The 26628-nt window shown below is 40.6% G+C and overlaps 1 protein-coding gene across 4 annotated transcripts in view; it reads right to left on the bottom strand.

Annotated features, from left to right (window-relative positions):
• Nucleotides 1-10172: 10172 nt before the first annotated feature.
• Rhot1 (ras homolog family member T1) overlaps nucleotides 10173-26628 on the bottom strand; it is a 57458-nt gene continuing 41002 nt past the window's right edge. The window contains exons 18-21 of one of the 4 annotated variants that reach the window (XM_055619883.1): nucleotides 25408-25610; nucleotides 24275-24370; nucleotides 22587-22709; nucleotides 10173-11248 (exon numbers count right to left, since the gene is read on the bottom strand). In XM_055619883.1, the coding sequence (XP_055475858.1) occupies nucleotides 11131-11248; nucleotides 22587-22709; nucleotides 24275-24370; nucleotides 25408-25610 (540 nt within the window). In that variant the 3' untranslated portion in view covers nucleotides 10173-11130. The remainder of the gene's footprint in view (nucleotides 11249-22586; nucleotides 22710-24274; nucleotides 24371-25407; nucleotides 25611-26628) is intronic. The other 3 variants (XM_055619884.1, XM_055619885.1, XM_055619886.1) reach the window with 3 other exon arrangements.

Genomic DNA, 26628 nt, shown 5'->3' with positions numbered 1-26628 from the left:
TTTCTGTCATATGTTTTTTTCTTTTTCTTTTTGAGACAGGGTCTCACTATGTAGTCCAGTTTGGGCTTTGAACTCATTGAGATCCACCTGCCTCTAAAAGGCTCTCTCTTACTATATAGATCTAGCTGGCTGGCCTGGAACTCACTGTCTCTGCTTCCTGAGTGCTGGGACTAAAGTGTGGACTACCACATCTAGGCCCAGGTGTTTTTTTTTTTTTTTTTTTTTTTTTTTTTTTTTTTTTTTTTTATTCATTTATTATGTATACAGTATTCTGCCTGCAGGCCAGAAGAGGACACCAGATCTCATAGATGGTTGTGAGCCACCATGTGGTTGCTGGGAATCGAACTCAGGACTTTTGGAAGAACAGCCAGTGCTCTTCACCTCTGAACCATCTCTCCAGCCCTGAGAGATACTTTTTTTTTTTTTTTAAATCATCTGGTCTTCAAAACAAATGGGAATGATATCTGCTATCTGGGAGTTTAAGAGTTAATATCGATGAGTGAGTCAAGATTGTCTCCTCGCCACTTGTACATGGGTGCCTTTGTGCAGAGTTTATGGGTCTGTTTACGTGTGCCTATGTGGAGGCCAGAGGTCAGTGCCGGTCTCTTCATCAATAGGTCTCCACCTTTTTGTTGTTCTGTCTCACTGAGCCTGCCTTACTCATCCTGACAGGATGGCTGGTCCATGAGCTCTGGGCATGTGCCTGTCTCCACCCCTCAGTGCTCTGTTACAGATGTGCCTGTTCATTCCCGGCTTTTTACATGGGTGTTGGGGATCTGAGCCTCATGCTTGTGTGTGAGCAGTTCCTTGCAAGTGGCACCTTATAGGACCAGACACCATATCGGACTTGGGGAATAGTCCAAAGGTCTTCCTTCTCTGAGCAACACCTAGGGAAGCAACATGATCAATCTCATCTCACACACTTCAGAAACCCAGACTTCCTGTGCTAAAATTTTAGCATCCACATGAATCAGTTTAGGTTTTTCATGTGGCATAAAAGAAAGCTTTGCAGAGGGGATACAACATGGCATCTGTAAAGATGAGTGTTCTACTGATCCAGAGAAACTAGCCAACAGGGCCCAGGGCACATTTCCTAAGTGGACTTGGCTCTGGAGCCTCCAAGTGCCTGGCAACGTAAGACTGTCCTTGTAAATGACAGTCAGCTCTTAATTCTTTCTCACTGACTGCCACCAAGCAGAGCTTCTTCACTTGGATCCTACCTGTGGCTGCGCCATGACGGCAACGTAAGGTGATGCTCCGTCTGCCCCTGGCTGGCAACAGAGCTGTGCTCTGCCGCATTTCCGCTGCCACCCACAGCCAATAGCTCAGCGATGCTCCCACGCGGCTTGAGATGAGCACCTGTCCTGGTCCAAGCACGTTACTACACCATGCATTTTCCAAATTCAGCCGCTGCTTTGATGGAGTCTTACAGAAGTATGAACTTCGATTTCCACAAGCCAAGCTGGGGCAGGGAGATCTTTCAGAGAGACGGGAAATAACCTCCAATCCTAGCAAGAGACACACAGGCTCTTGGACTTCCTGACTCAGTGAGTCAGATGACTCTTTAAGCATGGATTATTTCCGGTCCAATCTGAACATCACCTTTTGCAGAATTTTCTGAGAATTCAACTGGAGGAAAGTCTCTGGTGACCAAGCTTAGCTATCGCTTCTCTCTACTCGCTTACCATGACCTCTCCCTGTGGGAGCAGAAGGACCCTGCACCACCATCCCAAACTATTTCAGCTCAGAACTGTACAAAGGAGGCTCAAATACACGAATGTGTTCAGCAGCTGAGGAGGAGAGAGCAGCATTCAGGGCAAGAATCCTAGCTCATTCCATGACCTGAAAGCTCCAACCAGAGCTCTGAGACCTATGTGAATGAATCTGAACCAGCCAACTCCCAGTCTTTCTGCCTTTGGTTTTGTCGAGGCCTCTCTCCCTCCTGGCAGCTCAGTCACGGGTGCCATCTCTGCAGGAAATGTTTTGGTTTTCCTTTAGTCACCCACTTCAAAAAGCCACCCTGACCATCTGAGTTTTCTAGGACAAACAGCTTGAAGTGCTTTTATTTCTTCACTCATTGATTTAAAAAAAAAAATACTGAGCACTACATACCAATTATTGTTTTCAGAACTGAATACAGACAAAGCCCTACTCTTACAAGGCTTACATCCTTTGTTAGGTGACCTCTAACAAACAGAGAAATGTGTGTGTACATGCACACACACATATATAATGAAATATATATAAACAAAAAATATATATGAAAGGGAGGAGGTTGGAGAGATGGCTCAGCACTGGCTGCTCTTCAAGAGTACCCTGGTTCAATTCTCAATACCCACATGGCAGTTCATAACCATGGGTAACTCCTATCAGATTCCAGGGGGTCTGATGCCCTCTTTTAGCCTCTGAGGGCAACACACACACACACACACACACACACACACACACACACTGTAAAAAGACTTATGCAGACTAATGCATCTATAGACTTAAGTAAAAATAATTTTTTTCTGATTTTTCTTTTTATATATATGTGTGCTCTATCTGCATGTATGTCTGCAAGCTAGAAGAGGGCATCAGATCCTAGTGTAGATGGTTGTGAGCCACCATACAGTTGCTGGGAATTGAACTCAGGACCTCTGGAAGAATAGACAGTGTTATTAACTGCTAGGTGATCTCTCCAATCCCTTTTTTCTGGTTTTTCAAGACAGGGCTTCTCTCTGTAGCCCTGGCTCTCCTGGAACTCAATCTGTAGGCTGAGCTGGCCTCTAACTCACAGATCTGCCTGCCCTGCCTCCTGAGTGCTGGGATTAAAGGCACATACCACTGCCACTGACTAAAAATTAAAAACAGATATATATATATATATAAAACATATATATGTTTAAACATATGTTTTTAACATGTATTTAAAACATATATGTTTTTAATATATATTTATTTATTAAAACTATAAAAAGCAGGCTGACAGGTGGACACATGGATGAGCACCCAGGTTACTTATTTAGATTAGATGGTCTGGGAAGTCTCCACTCCACTCATGAGGTGTTATTTAAACCAAGATTACGAGTGACAAGCACAAACTAGCTCTATTCAAAAGCATTCTAAGCAGAGAACAGCTCTGAGGTAAGGCATGCAATAGGGCTATAAATATTAAGAGTGGAGAGGCAGCCAAAGAGCAACTCAGATAGGCTTTAGGAAGTGGGGTAGGGGTCTGATTCTTGTTTTAATAGAACAAGATAACAAAAAATGCAAACATGGTAGCAGCAAGATGGCTGCTGTAAGGCAGATGGGTTAAACAACAGCTACCAACCTAATGGGTTCCATAGGGTTGAACCACCCTTTCACAGGAGTGGCCCAAGACCATTGGGAAACACAGATGTTTATATTATGATTCATAGCAGTAGCAAAATTACTGTTACAAAGTAGCAATGAAAATAATTTTATGGTGGAGACTCAACACAACACGAGAAACTGTATTAAAGGGTCATGGCATTAGGAAGGTTGAGAGCCACTGGGTTAGAAGGAAATGAATGGAGCTGAGAACAGCCGCAGCAGGTAGGAGCCTGGCCTGACGAGGTGGTGGCAAAGCTCTGAATCATAAATACAGCCAACAGGACAGAGGATTGGGAAAAGGGCAGTCAGTTCTAGGTGTCGAAGGCCTCAACTACAGTGTCACAGAGGAATCAGACAGGAAAGTGGAAATGAGAGTATGAATTTTGGTAGCAAATACAGTGTTGGTGATAGCAACTTAAAGTCAAGAGACTGATAGGCTGGATGAACTATAGTATAAACTAGCAGTTACCTAGCGATGACCATTAGGAATGAAGAGAAAACGTCTGGAGGAACACAAAAGCTTTGGGAAATTTGCCTTGCTGATTTTAATTCTTTTTAATAATGAAAATGTCAGAAATGTTTAATGGTTCCCCCCTTTCCATTCCGTCCCCCCACCCTTTTTGAGGATTTCTCTGTGTAGCCTTGGCTGTCCTAGACTGGCTTTGAAGACTGGCCTTGAACTCAGAGATCCACCTGCCTCTGCTTCCCAGAGTGCTGGGATTACAGGCATGCGCCACAACGCCCAGCCTCCTTCCCTCTTTTTAAAAATAAATATACTGAAATTTTACTAAAGGCAAAGAAGAAAGCCCAATGCTGCTCAAGGCTAATTCCTATAGAGGGGAAAAAAAACCCTTAAAGATCAGAACACCACGTCCTGAACCTAGACTTGCATAGAGTAACAGCTTGTCACTGTTGTGTCCAGCGTAAGCTTTGAAAGTGTGAAGTGGGAGCAATGTCCTTTCTGTTTGATTTTAAAGTCTAGGTGTGACAGATCAATACATGGCCATGTACATGGAGGGGTCAAGTCTCTCCACGCCTAGAATTCAGCCTTCTCCTGGGATGCTTTGACCTTCTCCACATGCCAGGCCCTCATGGAATCAAACAGGGCTAACGGCCCAGAAGAGGACCAGCTCCACTCAGTGCCCAGAACTGGGCTGCTCTCCCTGACCTTTCTGGGAGGTAACCCTGCTTCAACATTAATTTGACTGGAGTACTGTGTAGTTGTGAATGGTTTTGTCAGGGAAGAGAAAACAGAACAAATACTTCCCCCACCTCCAGTCTTGGTTCTCATACAAACACAGCTACAGGGCTTTCAATTCTCCTAAGTATTGTGTTCGCAAATTCCCAGATAACCAGGTGATTTAATGACCAGCAGCTGCTGTTTGATTACATCAGTTTCTGTACATCTAAAAACAAACTCTAGATTTTTTTTAAGATTTATCTATTTATTATGTATACAGATCCCTTTCTAGATGGTTGTGAGTTACCATGTGGGAATTGAACTCAGGACCTCTGGAAAGAGCAGCTGGTGCTCTTAACCTCTGAGCCATCTCTCCAGCCCAACTCTAGATTTTTAATGGTCACATGAACCCAAGGGAGCCAGGTGTGGTGGCTTCTAACTTGAACCCCAGCACTTAGGAGGCAGGAGCAGGTAGATCTTAGTGAATTTGAGGCCAGCCTGATCCATGTAGCAAGTTTCAGGCCAGCCACGGTTATACAGTGAGACATTATTTAAAACAAACAAACAAACAAACAAAAATATCCAAGAGGTGGGGGGAAGTGGTTCATTGCTTACAGTGCTTTACCCTGTAATCATGAGGACTATGGTTCAGATCCCCAAAACCCATGTAAATGCCCGGTGGGCATGGAGGCCCACCTGTAACTCAAGTTCTCAGAAGGTAGAGCGGGATTCCCCTGAGAAAGCTGGCTAGCTAAATGAGCAAAATTTACCTGTTTTGGGTTCAAACAAGAACCCCTGTTTCAATAATAGACTGGAAAGTAATTGAGAAAGACACATAGAGTCAAACTTAGGCCTCTTTATGCCTGCATACACTGATAACCACACACTCTAACATACTTACATGCACACACACTACATATACACACATATGAGGAAAAACAAGATTGATCACTAAATAAAAACCGTGTGAGATTCTAACTTCAGTACACATGACGTTTGCTGGAATACGTGTATTTGCTTACCCGTGTCCACGGGGTCTTCACTCAACAGAGGGTTCTGTAGTGGAAGCCCGATGCTTGCTGTTTGCACCTCTGTCGGAGTTTGCAACCCAGAGGTTAAAACCACCATATGCACGTTTATATCATTCTAATAATAAGTACTGGGTTGTTCGACTGTAAAGCAGAAATGTAAACTACGACAGGAAAATGTTGAGAGAACATTTGTTCTTGCAGAGTTTATATTTTTCACTAGAGTGGCTCTGTGAGATCAGACAGTAGTCTTAATGGTGGCAAAATTTCTCCACCCAGTAAGGTTCCTGTACTTTCTGAATCCCAAAACTGGGCTGAGAAGACTGGGGAGTCTGAGTGGGGCAAGGGAATGGTTTCTGAGACAGTCTCAGACACAGCGCTAAGACATCCACAAGTCAGATGGAGACTTTCAGCTATGAGGGTCATACAGGGTAGCAGACACTCAGTCTTGATGAGAGGGTATTTTAACTGGGTTAAAAATACTAGAAAGGAGCTGGGCCCTGTGGCCTGTAATCCCAGCACTTAGGGAGGCAGTCTGGTTTACAAAGTGAGTCCAGGAGAGCCAAGGCTATACAGAGAAATCCTGTCTTAAAAAACAGAACAACAACAAAAAAACAAAAACAAACAACAAACCCAAAAAAGAAAAAAAGAAAAAAAAAAAAACAACCAACAACAAACAAAGTAAAACAAAACAAGAAAGAACTGGCAGATGGCTCAGTGGGGAAAGGAGCTTGTCAGACAAACCTGATGACTTCGGTCAAATCCCTGGAACTGAGCCTGGAACCCACATAAAAATGAAAGGCGGCCAGTGAGATGGTCTGGCAATCAGAGTCACTCCTTGGCTAAGCTCAAACCCCGGGACAGACATGATGGGAGGAGACTCAACGTCAGCAACCAGTCTTGCTGACATCCCCATGCACACTGAAGCCCACTCACCCACAGGCATACAGAGGTGCACATGCGCGCACACACACACGCACACACAATTTAAGTGGAAGGACACTGATTCCACCAAGTTGTCTTCTGACTGCCACATGTGTGCCATGCCTGAGCATGCCCCCAACATATATACACATAATAATAAACAAAATTTAAAAAACTAATAGTTGGAACCTTAGAGGTTTAAAAAATGAGTTATTGAGGCCAAATATGTTGGCATATGCCTGTAATTCCAGCACCTGGAAGGTGAAGACTAAAGGATCTTGCATTTGAGGCCAACCACATATCAAACTTCAGGCCAGCATGAGGTACACAGCATAGCACCGTCTCAAATAACAAAAGCCGAAGAATATTAAAGTGTTCTAGGTTGTGAGTGTGGAGCTAAAGGGGTTTGAACAATCAAGTTTCCTCAGTGGGGCATTCTCATACTGTGAAAATTAACATTTTGACATGTGGTGCTTTCAAAATCCAAATCAACTCCCCCAATGGGCGAATGTTAAAAAATTAAAATGTTAGGCTGGGAGATGGTGGCACATGCCTTTTAATCCCAGCACCCGGGAGGCAGAGGCAGGAGGATCTCTGGGAGTTCAGGGCCAGCATGGTCTACAAAGTAAGTCCAGGACAGCCTAAGGCTACAAAGAAACCCTGTCTCAAAAACCAAAAACCAAAATCAAAATCAACCAACCAAATTATGAAAAAGCATGATAACAAGACTAGGCTATTTACTGGTCTGTCTGTCTGCACTGAAGACTGAGCTCAGGGCCTTACACATGCAAAGAACGTGTTCTACCACTGAGCCGTTCATCTGACATACACATTTTAAAGATTTGCATAATGACCTGTGAGTTCTTCCTTTGTAGATCTGACCAAGCCTATATCAAAGAATATTTGCTTTTCCAGGAAGTTGCAAAAAAGTGTAACACGAATTTATTATGACCTGCCAAGTATTACAAGAATCCAGGAGAATAAGGTCTAGGCATATCCTGATGTCCTCCCCAAGCCTTCCCAGACCTGCATTGTCTTGAGCATTCGCTTGAGTGGCTTGCTTGCTTCTCATCCATAGCTAGCTGGTTTCAGTATGGCTGTATTTGTTCTGAACACATACAGATGTTCTGTCATCCTTCCATAAGCAACATATTATAACAACTCCCTACATGGTCATTACACAGTGAAATGCATTGTATGCAATAGGTAGATATTAGAACTGAACCAGAGACGGGTTGAAGTATATGGGATGTGCATGGGTTATATACAGATGTTATATATGTGTGCATATATATATACACGTGTATACACACACACAGGAGCATCTGAGGACTTTGGTATTCAAGCAAGTTCTTGGAAGCAACTACCCAAAGACACAGAAAAACAACTGAACATTTTAAAGAGGCTTTTGTATTGACTTACTTACACTCATACATTTCAAAGGGAGGCATCAAAGGTAATCTTATCTTCATTCTAAGAGCATGTTTAGAAAAACGTTGTGCTCGATCACCTGTTTCTTCCTTGCTGCTCCGTATTGCACCATCTTCCTGTAGGTCGGGATGGTTCTCACTTCATTTAGGATTGGCTCATCAGTGTATTCTCTTTTGGCTCCTTGAAGTTGGCTGATGTAAAAATATGTACCAAAAGACGTCCACAATCCCTCTACCTTTCAGTTTTTAGGTCACTTCAGAAATGGCTATGTGCTACCCAAACGTCTCATATCACAGCCCACTCTTACTCTGGTATTTGTTATCCCTACATGATGAGAAATTTTTTGGTTGAATGTTTAAGAGGATAATATAATGGCACAAAGCAAGGACGCCTGAGCCACTAAGGGTGGCTCGTTACGGTGAGTAAGGACAACAATCCTTCAAAGTGACAGTTCTTTTTAGAATGCCTTATTGCTCATTAAAACATCCTAACAAATGGCCTCAGAACTACCCACAAGACGATGGAACCGGTATCCAGTGAAAAGTTTTCTTTTGATCTTTTGGTTCCTAACTCTCATTTTTTTTTCTTAGTATTCTTAGAGCTCGCATTTTTGGAGCAATTTGTCAGAGAAGAATCCTCTTAATATATCTGCCTATACTAACTAGTTCCTAAAGTGTATGTAAAACAAGGGAACACACCTACACACCTGCAGGTTGATGAGCAAAGCTCACCACACCACCTCAGCTGAAAGACAGATGAGGGCAGCCAGGCTGTACAGTGTGGGTCATTCACCAACAGAGACAAACGGGCAGGTGACCTCTCTGACTTCCTGTGAGTCAAAGACACTTATCTGAAAAGAAAAAGATTAGTTTAGAAATGGCGGCTTGAGCCTTTATCCTTTAATCCTAGCACTCAGGAGGTGGACCTATAAGTTCAAAGTCACCCTGGTTGACAAGGGAATTCCAGGCCAGTCAAAGTACACAGGTGAGACCTTGTCTCAAAACCCCATACATACATACATAACACACATACATTAACAAGATTCAGGATAAAAAAGTTTAAATAATAAAGCCAGCAGTTTCCACACACTCACCTTAATCACCTTCAAGATAAGGTTTATCTGTGTAGTCTGACCTGGAACTCAAGAGATCTGCCTGCCTCTGCCTCCTGAGTGTTGGGATTAAAGGCATGCATCATAACACCTGGCTACTTTTTCTCCTGACAAATTGCTTTTTTTCCTGTTTCTCACAAACACAGCTATCAATAAGGCATATTTATTTGAAACAATATTTGAGTCAAAACAAAACATGGAAGGAAAGAAATTGCTATCTTTGGAAAGTGTATAGCTGAGATCAATTTATTTGGTACATGGAAAATTCTCAGAAAACAATTAAAATTAAAGGCCTAAGAGATAGTTCAGCAGGCAAAGGCTCCTACTTACCAAGCCTGATAGCCTGAGTTCTTTTTTGTCTTTTTTTTTTTCCAGAGATGAGGACCGAACCCAGGGCAAGCGCTCTGCCACTGAGCTAAATCCTCAACCCCTGAGTTCTATTGGCAAGACCCACACTGTACCAGACAACCGACTTCTCTAACCTGTGTCTGATCTCCACATACATGCCATGGCACACACAGGCCTACATATGCACAGATACACAAGATCAAAATAATGTAATAAAAAGAAATTTAAGGAAAATAATAAAAATGAGGTATCACCACATTTTTCTTTTTCTTCAAGTTTAGAATGAAAATGGGAAGAGGAAAAGAGACAGGGAAATAAACAAGTAAGCACATTTATAGCTGCTAAGTTGTTATTACTGTTCATGAAGTGTGATCTTGTGAGAAAATATTCTCAGAACAGCAGAGGGAAGAACCATCATGCCAAAAAAGATGAACATGTGAGCCACACAAACCACAGCAGCAGGGCAGAGTCACACCTGGCCTTCTCTGAGGACAGTCACAACTCTAAACATCTTTTCTACTGAGTATTACTTTTTTTTAAAATATTTATTTATTTATTATGTATACAATGTTGTGTTTGCATGTACATCTGCGCACCGGAAGAGGACACCAGATTTCATTGCTGGGAATTGAACTCAAGACCTCTGGAAGAGCAGCCAGTGCTCTTAAACTCTGAGCCATCTCTCCAGCCCTGTGTATTACTTTTTTGTATAAAAAAATAATTTCTAAACTTCTTAGTTTCTTAACGTAGCAATCACAGGAGCTGACTCAAATCTGGACAGAGATATTTACATTATAAGACAAAAAACTCAAGATCACAGTACACAGCAGTTATTTATTTAAACACTTGAAAAGGTCAATGATGGAAAAAATAGGTTTATTGTGATAGTTTATATCCATTAGATTTATTTTACCATTAAAAAAGTGTTGCCTCTAGATTATCCTGGCCAGATACAGAACACTTGACGACACATGCAGCTATGGCGATATGCTACGACAGACCATTACAGGACGGTTTCCCTTGGCGTGAGTCAGCAGTGGTCAGGGTGGCTTGTTTATTGTAACTAAAAACATTGATAATATACAAATTGTTCTCCCCATTTGATTGAAAGGGCTATAAAATCCCACACACTTGACAAAGAAGCAATGTAGTGACATAGGTAACACCTCTGCTACCTGCTTTCTGCCTCAGGTCCTCAGCCACACACTCAGGTACACAACTTTCTAGATTTCACAATGGCTTCGATGCTGGCCTACCATAAGTGATGGAAATGAAGCGGTTTTACAAAGCTGACCTTGATTTCTGTGTGATCTTAAAAATGGAGAGAAAAGGCTATGGAAGCCAAAGGATCGTTCTGAGTCAACATGAAGTAAATGTCATCCATGAGTGAACGTAATCTCTGGGGTGACTGAAACCTAGCAGAGTGAGCCAAGTGAACACTATAACACTAATGTAGAAATGTCTGGAAACACCGTTTCTAGAATTCAGCTTGGGAGACCACATCTTGCTTGAATATATACATTATTTACAAAATATTCCCTTTTGGCCTCTGAAATTTAGCCACTTAAGTTTGGCTACTAAGGTGTTTTCTTTCCACATGCTAGCAAATACTGCAGTCATTACTATCAGTAAAATACTCTTATGCATGAATTACAAATATTAATAAAGTAACTCTGCATGTATAAATATCTCAATTATTTCTAGCAGAATTTAAAGCATTCAGAATGTACATAAATGTATTTGTTTTTGGTAGGCCGGTTATTTTTTTTTAATCATCGCTGTTTCAACAATGCTTTGTACATAGCAAAGCCCAAAACTGCAAAAACAGTAGCACCAAAACTCGCTCGAAGCCAGAACGTGGAGCTCTTGAGGTCAGCTTGTGTCACGTGCCTGCAGTCAGAAAACAGAATATTTAAAACATTATTAGTAGGAAAATTTTACTGCACCACCTAACAGTCTACCTGGGGAAGTATTGGCACACTTGTCAGGCTAATTGCATACAGTAATGCTTACCCAAAGCAGTGACCAATATGGCTATCCACGAAGTAAAGACATCAGGGAAGACAAAGGTCTTTACAATCAGCTACTACTTGGAAGTTGCTATATAAAATTTTACACAATTTTGTCACATGGAAAATGAAGTTGGATAAATCAGCTGAATACTTTTTAATGTCACCATAGTCCTTCAGAATGAGAATTAGGCTAGAGCCTCACAATTTTGAGGGTCACATTCTTGGAATGTGAGTAAGAGAAAGTCTTCTGTCTTCAGAAATCAGAAGCTATCTTGTAAGCAGTTAATTGACAAGTGACAATACGGTCTCAAGAGCAATGCTTAGTATGAAAAATTGATATAAAATTTACCCCCTCTAAAAAACTCCAAAGAGGAAGTGAAGGTTGACCAGTTGGCATTAGTTTAGTTACTGCTAATTAAAGAGGAAAAACAAAAACAAAAAATCCAAAACTGAAACCAACAAACCTTGATGTTAGTTAGACAGGCAGTGATAATGACACCAAATAATGGCCATGATGTAATGTGATGTATTAAAAGGTAATGACACAAAAGAAGCTATATTATACACGACAAGAACAGGGACAGCCTGTGCCACAAACTGAGGTGGTGAGCATGCTCAGTTAATAATGCTGCTATGCACCCTCAGGCATCTCGAGTATGACAGCTTACCACGAAGAGGACAGAGCTTAAAGCAAAGGTCGGGACACTGTATTTAAGTGTCAGTGAAGAGAGTCAGGAGGCACTCTCAGTTAAGTGGGCACAACTGCGGTGCTATGAGAATTTCCCAGAATTAAGAGCTCAGTGAGTCAGTCTTGGCTGCTTTACAACTGGGCAGATTCAAAGCAAGAGTCAGATCATTAAAAGACCAAGACACTGTTATATGCAAAGGAGTTAAGAGCCAAAAGTTCAAATTGTACATAACTACTTTACCTTAGTCATAGATACAGAATGTTTAGATTAGTTCTCACAAGATGCGATCTGTTCTTCCCTAGAAGCCACTGTACCACAAGCCAGAGCTGCGTGCTTCTCAGCACACCAAACAACACATGCACCCCACACCTCATCCACAAGTCTCTTCTCACATAATTATGCTTCACAAAGCAAAGTGCTAACACGGGTTCATTCTAAATGGTAGGTTAGTTCTTCCAGCAGGCAGAGTTTTTATTTTTTAAAAAGTCAGGGAAGAGAATATTTAGGTCTCAGTTTTTTCTAGGTGGGAAGACTCTAACAAGGCCAGCCCACTGTGGTAGGAAATGTTACCTGTCTGCAAGAAAAAGCTGACCATGAGATGACTCCATGAAGATGGAATCTTCTATAAAGCTGACGGCGTGCACCTGGTGAGTAATACTGCCTTCGTCGTCTGCTAACAGCATGGCACCCCACTCAGCTACCCGGGCTTTCAACCTTTCATACACATGCACACAGTTGACAGTTCACAGCAGAGCTCACGAGAGAACAGAACTCAAAATAACATCTCTCAATTAAACATCCTACGTATATTTTGGGTTGCTTTTCTATCAAATTGAATCTTATGCTTTCTATATTTAAAATATGTGCATCACATAGATAATTGCCGGGTTAAAAATGATCTCTACATACTCTTAAAATATTCATGCACTGAGCAAGGAAACCTGAAGCTGCTACATGCATCCCCTACTTAACCCTAGGAGGATTGCCTAAACCAGTGCCATAGCATTGCTTGACAACAACTGATAACCACAGTATCACTCAAATGAGGTTAGCAATCACGAGTCATGAAGTTGATGTGCTTAGAATTTCAGAATGTTGAAAACTAAAAGTACTATCCATGAAAACAGAAAATGACTCCAACATTCCAAACAGATCAAGGAATCATACTGGGATGAACAGTCTGTATTTCCAATAGGCAAAGAGATGACTTAAAGCAGAGGGTCTCAACTTATGTGTCATGACTCTTTAGGGGTTGAATGACATTTTTACAGGAGTCACCTAAGACTATTGGAAAACCCAGATACTTACATTACAATTCAGAACAGCAGAAAAATTAGAGTTATGATGTAGCAACGAAACTAATTTTATGGTTAAGGGTGGCCAAAACATGAGGAACTGTATTTAACGGGAGACAACCTGAACATTAGGAAGGTTGAGAGCCACTGACTTTCAAATACCACAGGCTGAGCGTATTAGCCTATTAGAGATTTTGCTTTGTGATTACTGTGGGTACACCGGGAATAACATAGGGCCTTGCACAGTCCATCACCGAGCTGAGCTATATCCCCAGTTCTACTCATTTTACTTATTTTTTTTATTTCGAGGCAGAGATTTGTGATATTGCCTAGGCTGGCCTTAAACCTGTGATCCTTACACCTCTGCCTCCCAAGAATGGGATTATGGGCAGAAGCCACTACGCCCAGACAGCCTGCTTTTGTTTAATTTTTTCCTTTTTCCTTCATAATCACATTAGTGTATGTCAGCACTGTTTCTCATGAATTTCTCCTTAAGTGAATAGGTGCTTCACAAACTTCCCTTGTTGCTGTTGTTTTAAATTTGTATTACTTGGGGGAAGGGTGAGTGCCACTGCATGCATCATGGAATCATGTTGACCTCTGACCTCTCATCTCAGCATGATTCCATTAGGCGGATCTCAGGGACTGAACTCAGGTTATCATGCTTAGTGGCAAGTGACTTTATCCTTTGAGTCATCTTGCTGGCCCCTCGTTTCTCTTTGAGACAAAGTCTAATTCTGCCTTTGTCTTCTGAATTCTGGCATTTTACATGTGTGTCTCCACAGACGGCTTCCTTTTTGTTATGTTTGTTGTTGCTGTATTTTTAAACATTTTATTAGATTTTTTTTTTTTAAACGTGTTTTGCCAGGCTGGAGAGATGGCTCAGAGGTTATGAGGACCAGCTGCTCTTCCAGAGGTCCTGAGTTCAATTCTCAGCAACCATATGATGGCTCACAACCATCTATAAGGAGATCTGGTGCCCTCTTCTGGTGTGCAGGTGTACATGCAGATAGAACATAAAAAATCTAAACAATAAAACAATAAATAAAATATCCTTAATTAGCTAATTACGTGTTAATAAGTACTTAAATAGCTACGTGTTTTGCTTGCATGTGTGTGTGTGCACTCGGTGCATGCTCGTAGCCCTTAGAGGTCAGAAGAAGAGTATCAGGGCATTGGGCTGCTTGCAACTGGAGCTGGGAGTTGGGAGCTGTCACGTGGGTACTAGCAATCAAGCGCCTTTTACCACTAAGCCAGTGGTTAAAAACAATTTTTTCCAGCCCAGCTGTTACATTTTCAGTATTACTTTGATTAGTGTTCCCCTATTATAACTTCTTAGAAAAAAACCTGGCGTTTTAATTTTCATTCTTTTCATCTTTCCATTTATCCTTTATAATTATAACTCATAGGAAAGAAATGCACTAATATAGTGGCACTCTAATTTACAACTCCATTTATGTATCTCAGGGATAAACTTTTAAGAAAACACTCTTAGACAACTGTGATGCATGAGTTCTTTGAGTTATCAGGACACACAGGTATTATACATAGCTTTTCTTTTTTTCCAAATTAGATATCTATATCCAGGTTACCAAAACTATAATTAAGTTCCGTTTCTAAATACTCTATTACCAGTTTATATTATTATTAGTAGTAGTTTTTTGATGGACAGGTTTTCTGTGTGTAATTTTGCCTGTCCTGGAACCCACTCTGTAGACCACGAGGCTCGCCTCGAATGCACAGAGATCCACCTGTCTCTGCCTTCCAAGTGCTGGGACTAAAGGCGTGCACTAGCACCACCCAGCTGATACCAGCTTATTATTCTGATGCGTGCGTGCGTGCGTGCGTGCGTGCGCTTCCAGGGATCAAAGTCTGCCTCATGCATGTGAGGCAAGCTCTCTAATTGACCTACAGTCCTAGCTTGGCAAGTACAGTTCTCCTAATAGAGCTAGAAAGCCTGAACTATTTAAATATACTTAGTTTTATTTTATATGCATTGGTGTTTTGTCTGCATGTATGTCTTGTGAGGATGCCAAATCCTCACATAGTTACAGTTATGTGTGGGCTGCCATGAGGGAGCTGGGATTTGAACCTGGGTTCTCTGATAGAACAGTTAATGCTCTTACCCACTGAGCCATCTCTCCAGCCCCACATAAACTATTTTAACAAGAGTTTCTCCAGAGAGATTCAGAACGCAACGCACAGAACCCAGTAAAGAAAGACTGACAGAAATCACAAGTAAGCTGGTGGTTACTTAGTATTAGCAACAAACTTTGGAAAAGGGTGTGCACGTGGACCGATGTCAAGAAATGCTTTCTCTAGCAGGAAGAACACAAGTGATTCAGATATACAGGAAATGCTCTACAATCTCCATGTTGACTAGTGATGCTTAAAGAACAAATAAGGCAAAGTCCACCTCATTTAGTTCTTTAATATATGAACTAATGGAAAATAACCTGAAATCCTAATTAGTGGCAGCTGACTAAGAATCTGTAACACAAGTTTTTGCGTTTATCTTAAATTTTTTCTCTTTTCAAGACAGGGTTTCACTGTGTAACCTTAGCTTTCCTAGACTGGCTTTGTAGGCAAGGCTGGCCTACACTCACAGAGATCCACCTGCCTCTGCCTCCCAAGCATATGCCAGCACGCCCAACTGAGTTATTTTCAAGTCAACTGTAGTAGCTAGAAAGATGGCTCAGCAGCTACAAGTACTGGCTGCTATTCCAGATGAGCTGGCACCCACATGGTAGCTTACAGCCATCTCTGAGTACAGCTGCAGGGGATCTGACACTGTCTTTTGGCCTTCTGAGGCACACGAATGTATGTGGTGGTGCGCACGCACACGCAGGCAAAGGCCTCATAGGTACAAAGTGATATAAATCTGAAAAGAAAAAACCTATGTTATACAGACAGATTCAAAGAACTGTCCTTAGAGACATACAAAGGAAAGCAGATGAGGCATACCAGACACTAAAACAGGATTTCTTTGTACACATTACTTTACTACAGCATAGTATTCAAAAGTGCTTAGAGTCCTAGTAACTAACATCCTAAAACCCATCCTTTTCATCAGACAATTCTATGAAAGAGCAATTTATTTTGGTCTAACAGTAATGAAGTTCTTTCTTTAAAAAGGGTACCTAAATAAAGTAATGTGTATTCCCCCTACATAAGGGAAGAAGTTGGGTGATTATCAAAATAACACAGGCAAGCGAAGTAATCCATTAGTAAGTAGCTTAATATAAACCCCACATATAATCAGCTCTAAAATGTATTAAAAACACAACAGGGACAATGTCTATCCACAGCATCATTAAGTTAGCAAACGGTGTGAATTATGTGTCAAGTTACCAAAGTAAAATGCTGCTACTGAATTCAAGGAATAACATGAATAAATAATTCAAATACCTAATGCAAAAAAAAAAAAAAAAAAAAAAAAAAAGGAATTAAAAATTCCTAAAACCAAAATAAGCACTGAAGAAAATCACGGCAAAATACTGAATTGTAGCTGGCAGTAGTGGTAAACGCCTGTAATCTCAGCACTTGGGGAGGCAGAGGCAGGCGGATCTCTGAGTTCAAGGCCAGCATGGTCTACAAAGCAAGTCCAGGACAGCCAAGGCTACACAGAGAAACCCTGTTTTGGAAAACCAGAAATCAAAAACCAAAACGAATAAATAAATTAGTGAATTGTAAAATAAAAACAATTTTGGTTAAACTACAAGTTAGGAAAAATGGGAAGATTATATACAGATATCTTGCTTTGAAAGAGATCAAGAGAATTTAGAGAGGGAAAAAGGATATAACCAAAATATACTGTATGAAAACTTTAAAAAGATTAAAAATCACTAAGTAGCACAGATGGCTGAGGAAAAGCATACCTAAAGGACAGATGGACTCTGTAGCACTCTCCTATACGGATGATAACTTTATTATATAAAGTAGTTCTCAAGTCAGAATAACAAGTAATAAGAAAAAATTCTGGATAGGTCAAACCAACAATCAAGCTATATACTAGTTCATCACTTTCAGATTCAAAAAGTACTTAAGAAAATGTCAAAAGGTGTTTTTCTCCAGCAGTGTAATTTACACGATTGGAAAAATGACCTGACTACACATGAATCATCCTTCCTATGTGGTGGTCTGAATAGAAACGGCCCCCACTGACTCGTGTGTTTAAATGCTTGGCTTAGGGAGTGACACTGTTAGGAGGTGTGACCTTGTTGGGAAGGTGTGGCCTTGTTAGAGGAAGTGTGTCACTATGGAGGTGTGCTTTGAACTCTCACACGCTCAAGTCTGGCCAAGTGTGTGACACAGTTTCCTTTTGCTGCTTGCAGATCCAGATGTAAAACTCTCAGCTCCTCCAGCACCATGCCTGCCTGCTCTCTGCCATGTTTCCCGCCATGATGATAATGGACTAAACCTCTGAAACTGTAAGCCAGCCCCAACTAAATGTTTTCCTTTATAAGAGTTTGTCTTGGTCATGGTGTCTTTCCACAGCAATAAAACCCAAACTAAGACAAAATGTATATTCAAACAATTCTAGTTATTCATAATTGTTCTAAAGAAAAAAATGAAACTATTCAGATATGAAATATGTGTCTATGTAGCCATTGCTGCCCTAGAACTCACTACATAAGCCAGGCTTGTCTGGAACTTACACATCCTCCCGTCTCTCTGCCTCTAGAGTAGCAGATTGAAACCTTGCTGGCTTGTGTGCGTGTGTGTGTGCGCGCCTGTGCGCTGTGTATGAGTGTGCACGTGTGCGAGAATGCACGCACCACCATGCCCCACTATTTACATCAAACGCTTAGTAGAAAGTGGAAACCCTTCTCAAGGAACGAAGCTCAGCGAAAAGCCCTTCAGTGACTTTTAATAAAGTAACTGGTCTTTTTTTTCCTGCTTATATTAACAATATTAATTACGATATGTTTAGCATGGCAAACCAGTAATGACTAACCACCAAACACTGTCAAAACCTGAGAAAAAGGAGAAGTTTCCATTCTCACCCCACCGTCCAGATACTTTTTCTTGGGTGATTAGTAACTGTGGGATGACAACAGAGACACTGTCATTCCATGGGTGTCCTCTTTTTCTGCAGTACTTGTGACAGGATCTTGAACTTGTTGCAATCTCCTGCGTCAGGGCTACACCATGCTCTGTCTGCCTCCATTTTCAAGGGAGTTTACCTTAAAACTAAGAATGCAAATGGTGGCTTGTAAATATGCTTTGTGCTGGTAATTTCTAAAGTCTTTAATGCATATTTGTCAGTTACTGGGAAATTTCACATCAAATTGTTTTTTGTTTGATTGTTTTTTGAGAGGAGGTGTGTAGTCCTGGCTGGCCTGGAACTCTGTAGAACTCAAACTCAGATCCACCTGCTTCTGCTTGGAGGACTAAAGGCAGGTGCCAACATGGCCAATTTTGTTTGTTTGTTTGAGGCAGGGTCTTATTCTAGCCCAGTAGAACATACTCTGTGGTTTAAGCTGGTCCCAAACTCATAGTAATTCTCCTGCCTCAGCCTCCTAGTGCTGAGACTAGAGGCATGGATAATACCACATACCAAGCCATGTCAGATAAAAATCTTGATTTTTGTTTTTTAGAATCTCAAAGGCAGCCGACACCAGTTCCTACACAGCACAGAGATACAGCTGAAGAGCGAATGCCTCCAATGACAGGCCTGTTAGAGCCACCGTCTCTACTCCTTCGTGGGCACTGCCTCCATCTGTCCCCTCACCTAGAATTCTAGATCCTTTGGGAACCGAGCTGTGACTTCCCCCCACCTGTGCTGTTTCCTACACCCTTCTGTAACCTAGAAGAGATTTAGTACAGGACCCTGAAGTTCACTGCACTTCTATCCAATACACGCTCTAGTCGTAACTGAGGTAAGAAAGGAGTCCTCTGAGCTGGGCATGGGGCACACGCCTGTAATCCAGCACTTGAGGAGGCAGAGGCAGGAGGATCTCTGTGAGTTCAAGGCCATCCTGGTCCACAAATCAAGTCCAGGACAGCCAAGGCTACACAGAGAAAGCCTGTCTGGAAAAAAAAAACAACAATAACAAAATCAAACAAAAACGAAAGGAGTCCTCTGAAACATACATGGTTTTCCTCATCTTTCTATCTCCCCCATTTTTTTGAGACATGGTTTCTCTATGTAGCCTTGGCTGTCCTGGAACTCATTCTGTAGACCAGGGTGGTCTTGAACTCACAGAGGTCCCACTGCCTCTGCAATTTAACTTATTTTTATTTTATATACATTGGTGTTTTGATTGTATGTATGTCTGTGTGAGGGTGTCAGATCCCCTGCTACAGGAGTTACAGACAATTGTGAGCTCCTATGTGGGTGCTGGGAATTGAACCCGGGTACTCTGGAAGAGCAGCTAGTGCTCTTAACTGCTAAGCCATCTCTCCAGCCCCATCTTTCCACTCTTGATTACCAGATGTTAGTGAAAAGTGCTGACACTATTAAATTACTTCCCATTTTAACAGATGTGATAGAAAGGACTGACTTGTTTGAAGATTGCAATATAGAGCAAGCACATCAACTTAAAGTATCTCCAAACACCTGGAAACTGACTGACCCGACCTAGGGGCAAAATTGCTACCAATGTTATAGAAAATGAATGAGTATGCTATGATAGCAATTAAGAGTTTCCAGACAGATAATGAAATGGGTGGTTTGTAATCAGTAATTACTATAAGCCAAAGTGGGCTCACTAAGAATAAGACTTCAAACAGATATCACTTCCTATTTAGTAGATAAAACAATCCATTGGTAAGCAGGGCAATGTGATAAAAAGTTATAGACTGATTTCATAAAAACCCTCCCTGAAACTCCTGATGGATATGAAGATAAAATGTATACTAGGTAATAATATACAATGTACACTAGGTAATAATATACTAGATAATATGCAATGTATACTAGGCAAAATATACAATGTATATTAGATAATAATAAATGTATTTATTTTGTTTTTGTTTTTTTGAAGCTAGGTTCTCAGGATGGAGTTTAGCCAGACCTCAAACTTACTGTGCAAACCACCAGGCTGACTTTGAACTTGAGATCTTCTTGCCTCAGCTTCCTGAATACTGGGATTGCAGGTGTGTGCTACCACATCCGGCTTAATGATACACTAGTTTTTAAATTTTATTATTTACTATTGTTTTACATTGTTGTATTTTTTGAGCTAGGTTCTCAAACATCCTAGACTAGCTTCCAACTTGGTATGTAAGCAAATTCCTGATCCTCCTATCTCAGCATCCCGGTGCTGAGATTACAGGTGTATGCCCCCACACCTGGCTCAAGAATGTATGTTTTGCTAACTGAATTTTACATCTATCATTGGCAGACTTCCCTATGGCTTGTCTACTTCTCCCTCCTTTTAATATTATTTATCAGTAACATTTGCCTTAACAGTACTTCATGTGAAGAAAAGATCTGATTTCTATTAACCCCAGTTAATAATGTATGTCAACAGTGGGATGGGCTACTAGAAATTTTGGTCATGTATTAGCTGGGTGCTGAACATGTGTAGAACATGGCTGCTCACAGTACAGACTGGTCAGACAACACCTGGAGTCACTTTTGGTGGCACCTGCTAAGTTATGGGGATTTCAGATGATGCCAATCAGGAAAGATGAGGTCACTAAAATGACCTAATTCTGCCTGGAGAAGAGAATGTCAGAAGATTGCTCTGTTGGCGAGGAAGAGTGTGTATATGCTGTCCTAAAGGGCAGAGGGAAATCTTCAGGAAACTGTTTAGCAAAAGCAAAATCTCACTCCAAAAAGGAAAGCCGTAAGCAAATAGAAGCCTCTCTCAGGAAGCCATGCAGAGAGAGCCATTCTCCTGAGATTAGGCAGGTGAATTCCAGACTCTTTAACACCAGAGCTCCTAGGTTTGTTTGGTTTGAACTAGCCTTGCATTTCTGTCAGTCACCATGGTGAGTCTGGGTCTGGTTACTCCTTTACAAGATGCTGTTCAAGAACAGAAGAAGAACTTTACTACCAAGAGAGCAAGGTAATCCTTTCAAGGTAGTTCTTGAAGGGGCTACATTCTTATTCTGGAGCTGCTACTGCTCAAAGCACCATGGAGCAGTTACAGATGCCTTTAAAACTAGCCTCCAACTCTTGGCAAACAGCATTCTATAGGCTCAGCTACTACATTGGTGGTGGCCACATACCAGATATTTAATCCAACTGGAGTCTAGGTAGGATATAAATAGTAGCTAGAGTATTCAAGGATGGACCAAGTAGCAGAGCCATTTTAAACCAAATTTATTATTAGCTTCATCATCTATTTAATCAAGCTTAGCTCTTAATTGTATATAGATGATTTAAAAAACAAAATTCATCCTTTGGAATAAGATAAAAAAAACTAATATTACATAGGTTTTTTTTTAATTTTAAGAAACCACTGATTTACAAAAGGGTAGAATGATCAGAATAAGGAAAAGGTCATTGCTTTGAGAGAATGAATGCATACCTCCCGCCCTTCATTTTTGAAAGAACAGATTACTTTAAAGGGCTCTGTCAGAGCTTAGCTCACTAAGAGTGACTTCTAAAAGTCATTTATCTGTCTGTTTGGAATAAACAAGTTTAACAAACCTGGGGAAGAAGGGCTCAGAATCCAGCACTACAGCTTTCCCCACCCCTTTCCATATTCCTTAAAGCCTTTAAAGTTGATTATTACTCTCATTTCTAGAAACCATGTGCTTTCAAGTAAACTTTCCAGGTACTTCTTTTCCAAAAGGAATACTAGAATTATAAATGGTTTCAAGAATCGAGAATCTGGTTCATATTAATATGGTTTACATGCGATATATCATGGAACATGAACTAACTACAGTATAATGTTTCTCATTTTGGAGCGACACATCTTTTTTCCTTACTACAAAAGTCCTCTTGGTCTACAGCTCACACCCAAAAGATTTTAATATCCATCTACATATTATCTCCTAAAATGGAGCAGATAACTACTTTTGTAATGAAGAAGTCTCAAAATCTTGTTTTATGGTTACCCAAATAGACCTATTAATTAAAAAAAAAAAAAAAGCATTACCAATGATGCTTCCCAAACTAAACACTGTCACCACATTGAGCTTTTCAGTGGGAGTTAGTGGGGGTCAGTTGGCATGTTGCCTCTGAGGTGAATAGCTCTATAATAAATAGTTATCCACTTTTTCTTTTGTATTTTAACAGAATGCCTGGTACCCAGTAAATAAAGTTAAGAACCTGTTAAGAACTGCAGTGAAGATTTTGTTCTTTACAGATTGCAGCAAGTCTGAGTTGAGGAAGTTCTGACAGATGCAAAATGTACACCTGTTGCAGGTGCACATACAGCGTAACCGGGCATGGCTGTGAAAACACACAGAAGGACAGGGTTGAGTTCTTACTCGCAAATATGGCACAAGTCAAGGGTGCCAACTTAAAAAAGAAAGATTTAGGCATAAGCAACACTCTAGAAAGGAAAAGGGCAGTGTGGGGCATGCTAAAGTTGTGCAGAATTCCACATTTGCTGAAAACATAGTAAGAATAGTTCTCCTCCCTCCCTATAGAAAATCTGGGGGAATATTAGCTAACACTTTAAAAAATATTGGAGGGGGGATGGAATCATTATTGATGAGTCTTAGTGGAATAAATATGCACAGCAATAGATGGCACCCTCATCTAAATTAATAAAATAAAACTTGAGTAAGCCACAGCACCAACTGAAAGGATAAGTTTGCTAACATTTGAATAAGCACTCCCTCCTCCTACTCCTCCCAAGCATACACACATGCCTGAAAACCAGGAAGGAAAAGGTGGCAAATGCACAAAAGCCAACCCAGAAAAGATATGAACAACATTATCTTTAATTCACCAAGCACCCTGGCTCCCAAAGGAAATCAGAGTGCTTCATAAATTTGTACTAGAAGAAATACAGGGTTAATTCCATCAGCAGCTCTAAGTATGATGGATGAGATTCTGGTAAGGATGTAAAAATCTACAGTAAGCCAATTGAATTAGTTATTAAATTGAAGGGCTTTCTGACTCCTTTCTGGTTGAGTGGAGTTTCACTGGTTACTGCAGGCACATGGGGTGACCCTCTTCCTCTAAGCCCTGACTCCAGTGCAGGGGCCTTTAATGACTGCTCAGTTGTCAGACAAACAAAGCCATCATATCACCCATGACGAGGTACGACTGGAGCAGAACCCACTGAGAAGAGGACCACTGGATGAATTAATGCCATCACTTCTTGTGACATCTGATCATTTTCAGAGGCTTCTCAGTCAAAGGACTGGCCCAGTTTGCTTTGGCTTAGCTCGTGAGAGCTGATGAGACCATAGCACACGGTGGCGTGGTTGTAGACACTAGCAGCATCTCAAAAGTGCCTAACTCTCAATATGAAGAAAAACAAGAATCAATTTTGAGAATTAGTGCTCAAGACATTTCTTTTAAAAACCTGGCTTGTGATGAGAAATTGTGTCACTGGTACCAAGACACTGCCAGCTGTCATACTGGAATCCATCCGTGATTTTATAAACTCAATCTGACTCTTCCACATCCACAAGGCTCCACCCACCAAAAAGGAGAGATGGAAAGTATGCTGAGCAACAGGGAGATGCTTCATGAGAAGTAGTTCGGTATCAACTGCATAAGAAGTGTCCATATATGTACATTTATCATATATACACACACAGTCAGCATAACGTGCTTTAGAGACACAGCTCTAGTCACACTTGCAGTTACCTATGCGGCTGAAGAGGTACACTGGCATAGCAGGGATGGCAATAGTTGACATAGTTACAGCTAGGCAGGGGTCTGACCAAGCAGTGCGTTTCTAGAGATTTCTACATATTAACAGCAAGGAAGGAGATTTGGCCACCCTATAAGAAAATGTCAACAAGATCCCACAGAATCATAAAGAAAAAATAACTTACAAAGCAGTTTTTAGAAAGACCCAGATTTTTCTCAAATTCTCTATTCTATCAGTGCTGCCCATGTCTCGGGAGAGGCTGCCTCTGTAATGATCCTCTCTGTAGATAACATATATGAGAGTTTTAAAGCAAAGGTAAAACAGAAATAAGGGTTTTAAATCTTATATTAATAGGAATGATTTGTCTTCCAATACAAATAGAAAGTCAAAGGCTTGCTGCTTTTATAAAAAAAAAAGTATTTAAGAGAACACCAGCATACTTCAGAAGTCTATACAAATTAACACCTTTTGGAAAGTGTCAATCTTTGCTTACAACAATGTTTAATTATTACTGTTGTATTTAAATATTTTGTTGATTATTCTCCATTCTAGTTTTCATAAGAAAAATGACTTAAAGACTAACAATAATAAACAGAATATTCTCTGAATTGAGAAACGCACTGCCTGAAAAGCTGTTTTGTTATAAAACAGGACTTACATAAACACACTACCTGAGTAGAATGTCATTAAGATCATGCAATTTTAAGGCAGTTAGTAAACTATGAAAATAACCATAGTAATATGCTGCACATATGCATGTATAAATATAATAAATGTACATGAAATTTATGTCTATAACACTGCAAAATATTTACATAGTGGACATTCCACTTGTAACTTTTTATAGTACTTCAAAAGTGACAAATCTTGAATTCAAACATAAAATGTAAGTTCAATGTAAATTCACAAAAGACTTTAGGATTCAGCACACACGAAAGGTCATTTAATCAACAGGAAAATTTAAAAATGAAATTGTGTTCATGTGGAAATGTCTTATAAGCATAGAGCAACATGATGTCAGCCCCAGTTTATCAGCAGGGTTACTGTTCAATGCTGGGTAGTAGCTGTGCTTTATCAGACCATTCTGTTAGGACAGCTTCAGCCTGCTCAAAAAGTACACAAGTACTCTAGAAGCACTGCTTCTATCATTTCTGCAAACCAAACCAAACTTGCAGTTGCTCAAATTTATCCCTTCTCATTACAAAGTTTCTTTCTGTTGCTGAACCATTTCTATGTGACAAAGAGCCCCATGGCTAATGGCATGCAATGTTACTGTGAACCAGGCGACAGGAAAATGAAGACAGAGCAAGTACTTACGGATACATGGCCATTGTTGTCAGTTTAACAAAGATATCCTTACTGGGTGCATCCGCAGTATTGCAAGTGAAGGCCTGAGGTGGAGGCATTTTGTGTTTCCTGCAGAAATCTGTCGGTGATACACTATGTTCCTGTTTGACTTCATGCAGGTCTGACTTTGCAGCTACAACTAGGCAGGGAATTCTGCTGTCCATAAAATGTTGCTATGGAATAAAAAAAAAAAAAAATGAAACCAAATATTGATGGCAAGTTTAAAGGTTAATATTTAAACACTCCCCTCGACAAGTAAAGCGACTGCATTTCCAACGGAAGAAAACAAAGTGTGGTTATGCATGACAAGGACTGCTTCTCTTGTATAGGTAACAAAACCTAATTTTCATGTGTCATTGTAATTTTTTTTTAAATTTTTATTTCTTTGAGACAGGGTTTCTCTGTGTAGCCTTTGCTGTCCTGGACTTGCTTTGTAGAACAGGCTGGCCTTGAACTCACAGAGATCTGCTTCTGCTTACCAGAGTGCTAAGATTACAGGCGTGTGCCTTGGTGCCAGGCTGAGTCACTGTAATTTTTAACATGTTAAAATATCTACCTATTTTCTATACTAAAAACTGTCATTTTCATTATGGTATCTCTAATCTTTTACCACATACATTTATATTTAGCAGCTGCAGTTAGCTCACTATGTAGACCAGGCTGGCCTCAAACTCACACAGATCCTCCTGCCTCTGCCTCCCAAGAGTGCTAGAATGAAAGGCATATGCTGCCATGGCCCAGCTATTTTACTAGATATTTATCTTTTTTTTTTTGTTTTTAATTTAATTAAAAAATATATTTATTTTTGCCTACAGACCAGAAGAGGATGCCAGATCTCATTATAGATGGTTGTGAGCCACCATGTGGTTGCTGGGAATTGAACTCAGGACCTCTGGAAGAACAGCCAGTGCTCTTAATCTCTGAGCCATCTCTCCAGGCCTTGATATTTATCTTCCTTAGAAAACCATTTGTCAACTGTTAAGATACCTGAGGTTTTTTTGACATTAAAAACAAAGCTAGAATAAATAGTTTTGTTCACATAGCTTTCTCCTCCTCTTGACTCTTGCTGACAATCTCAAAGTGAATGATACACCTTGCAAGCAGCCCTTGCTCTGGCTCTCATTCTTTGGGTGACCGGCAATATATATAATGCATCTGCCTTCCTAACAGCCAAGATCTTCCACTAATGCA

The sequence above is a fragment of the Psammomys obesus genome, unplaced genomic scaffold (assembly GCF_907164565.1).
Source record: "Psammomys obesus unplaced genomic scaffold, mPsaObe1.curated_primary_1811, whole genome shotgun sequence".
NCBI lineage: Eukaryota > Metazoa > Chordata > Mammalia > Rodentia > Muridae > Psammomys > Psammomys obesus.
This window is presented reverse-complemented; position numbering and strand designations above follow the sequence as displayed.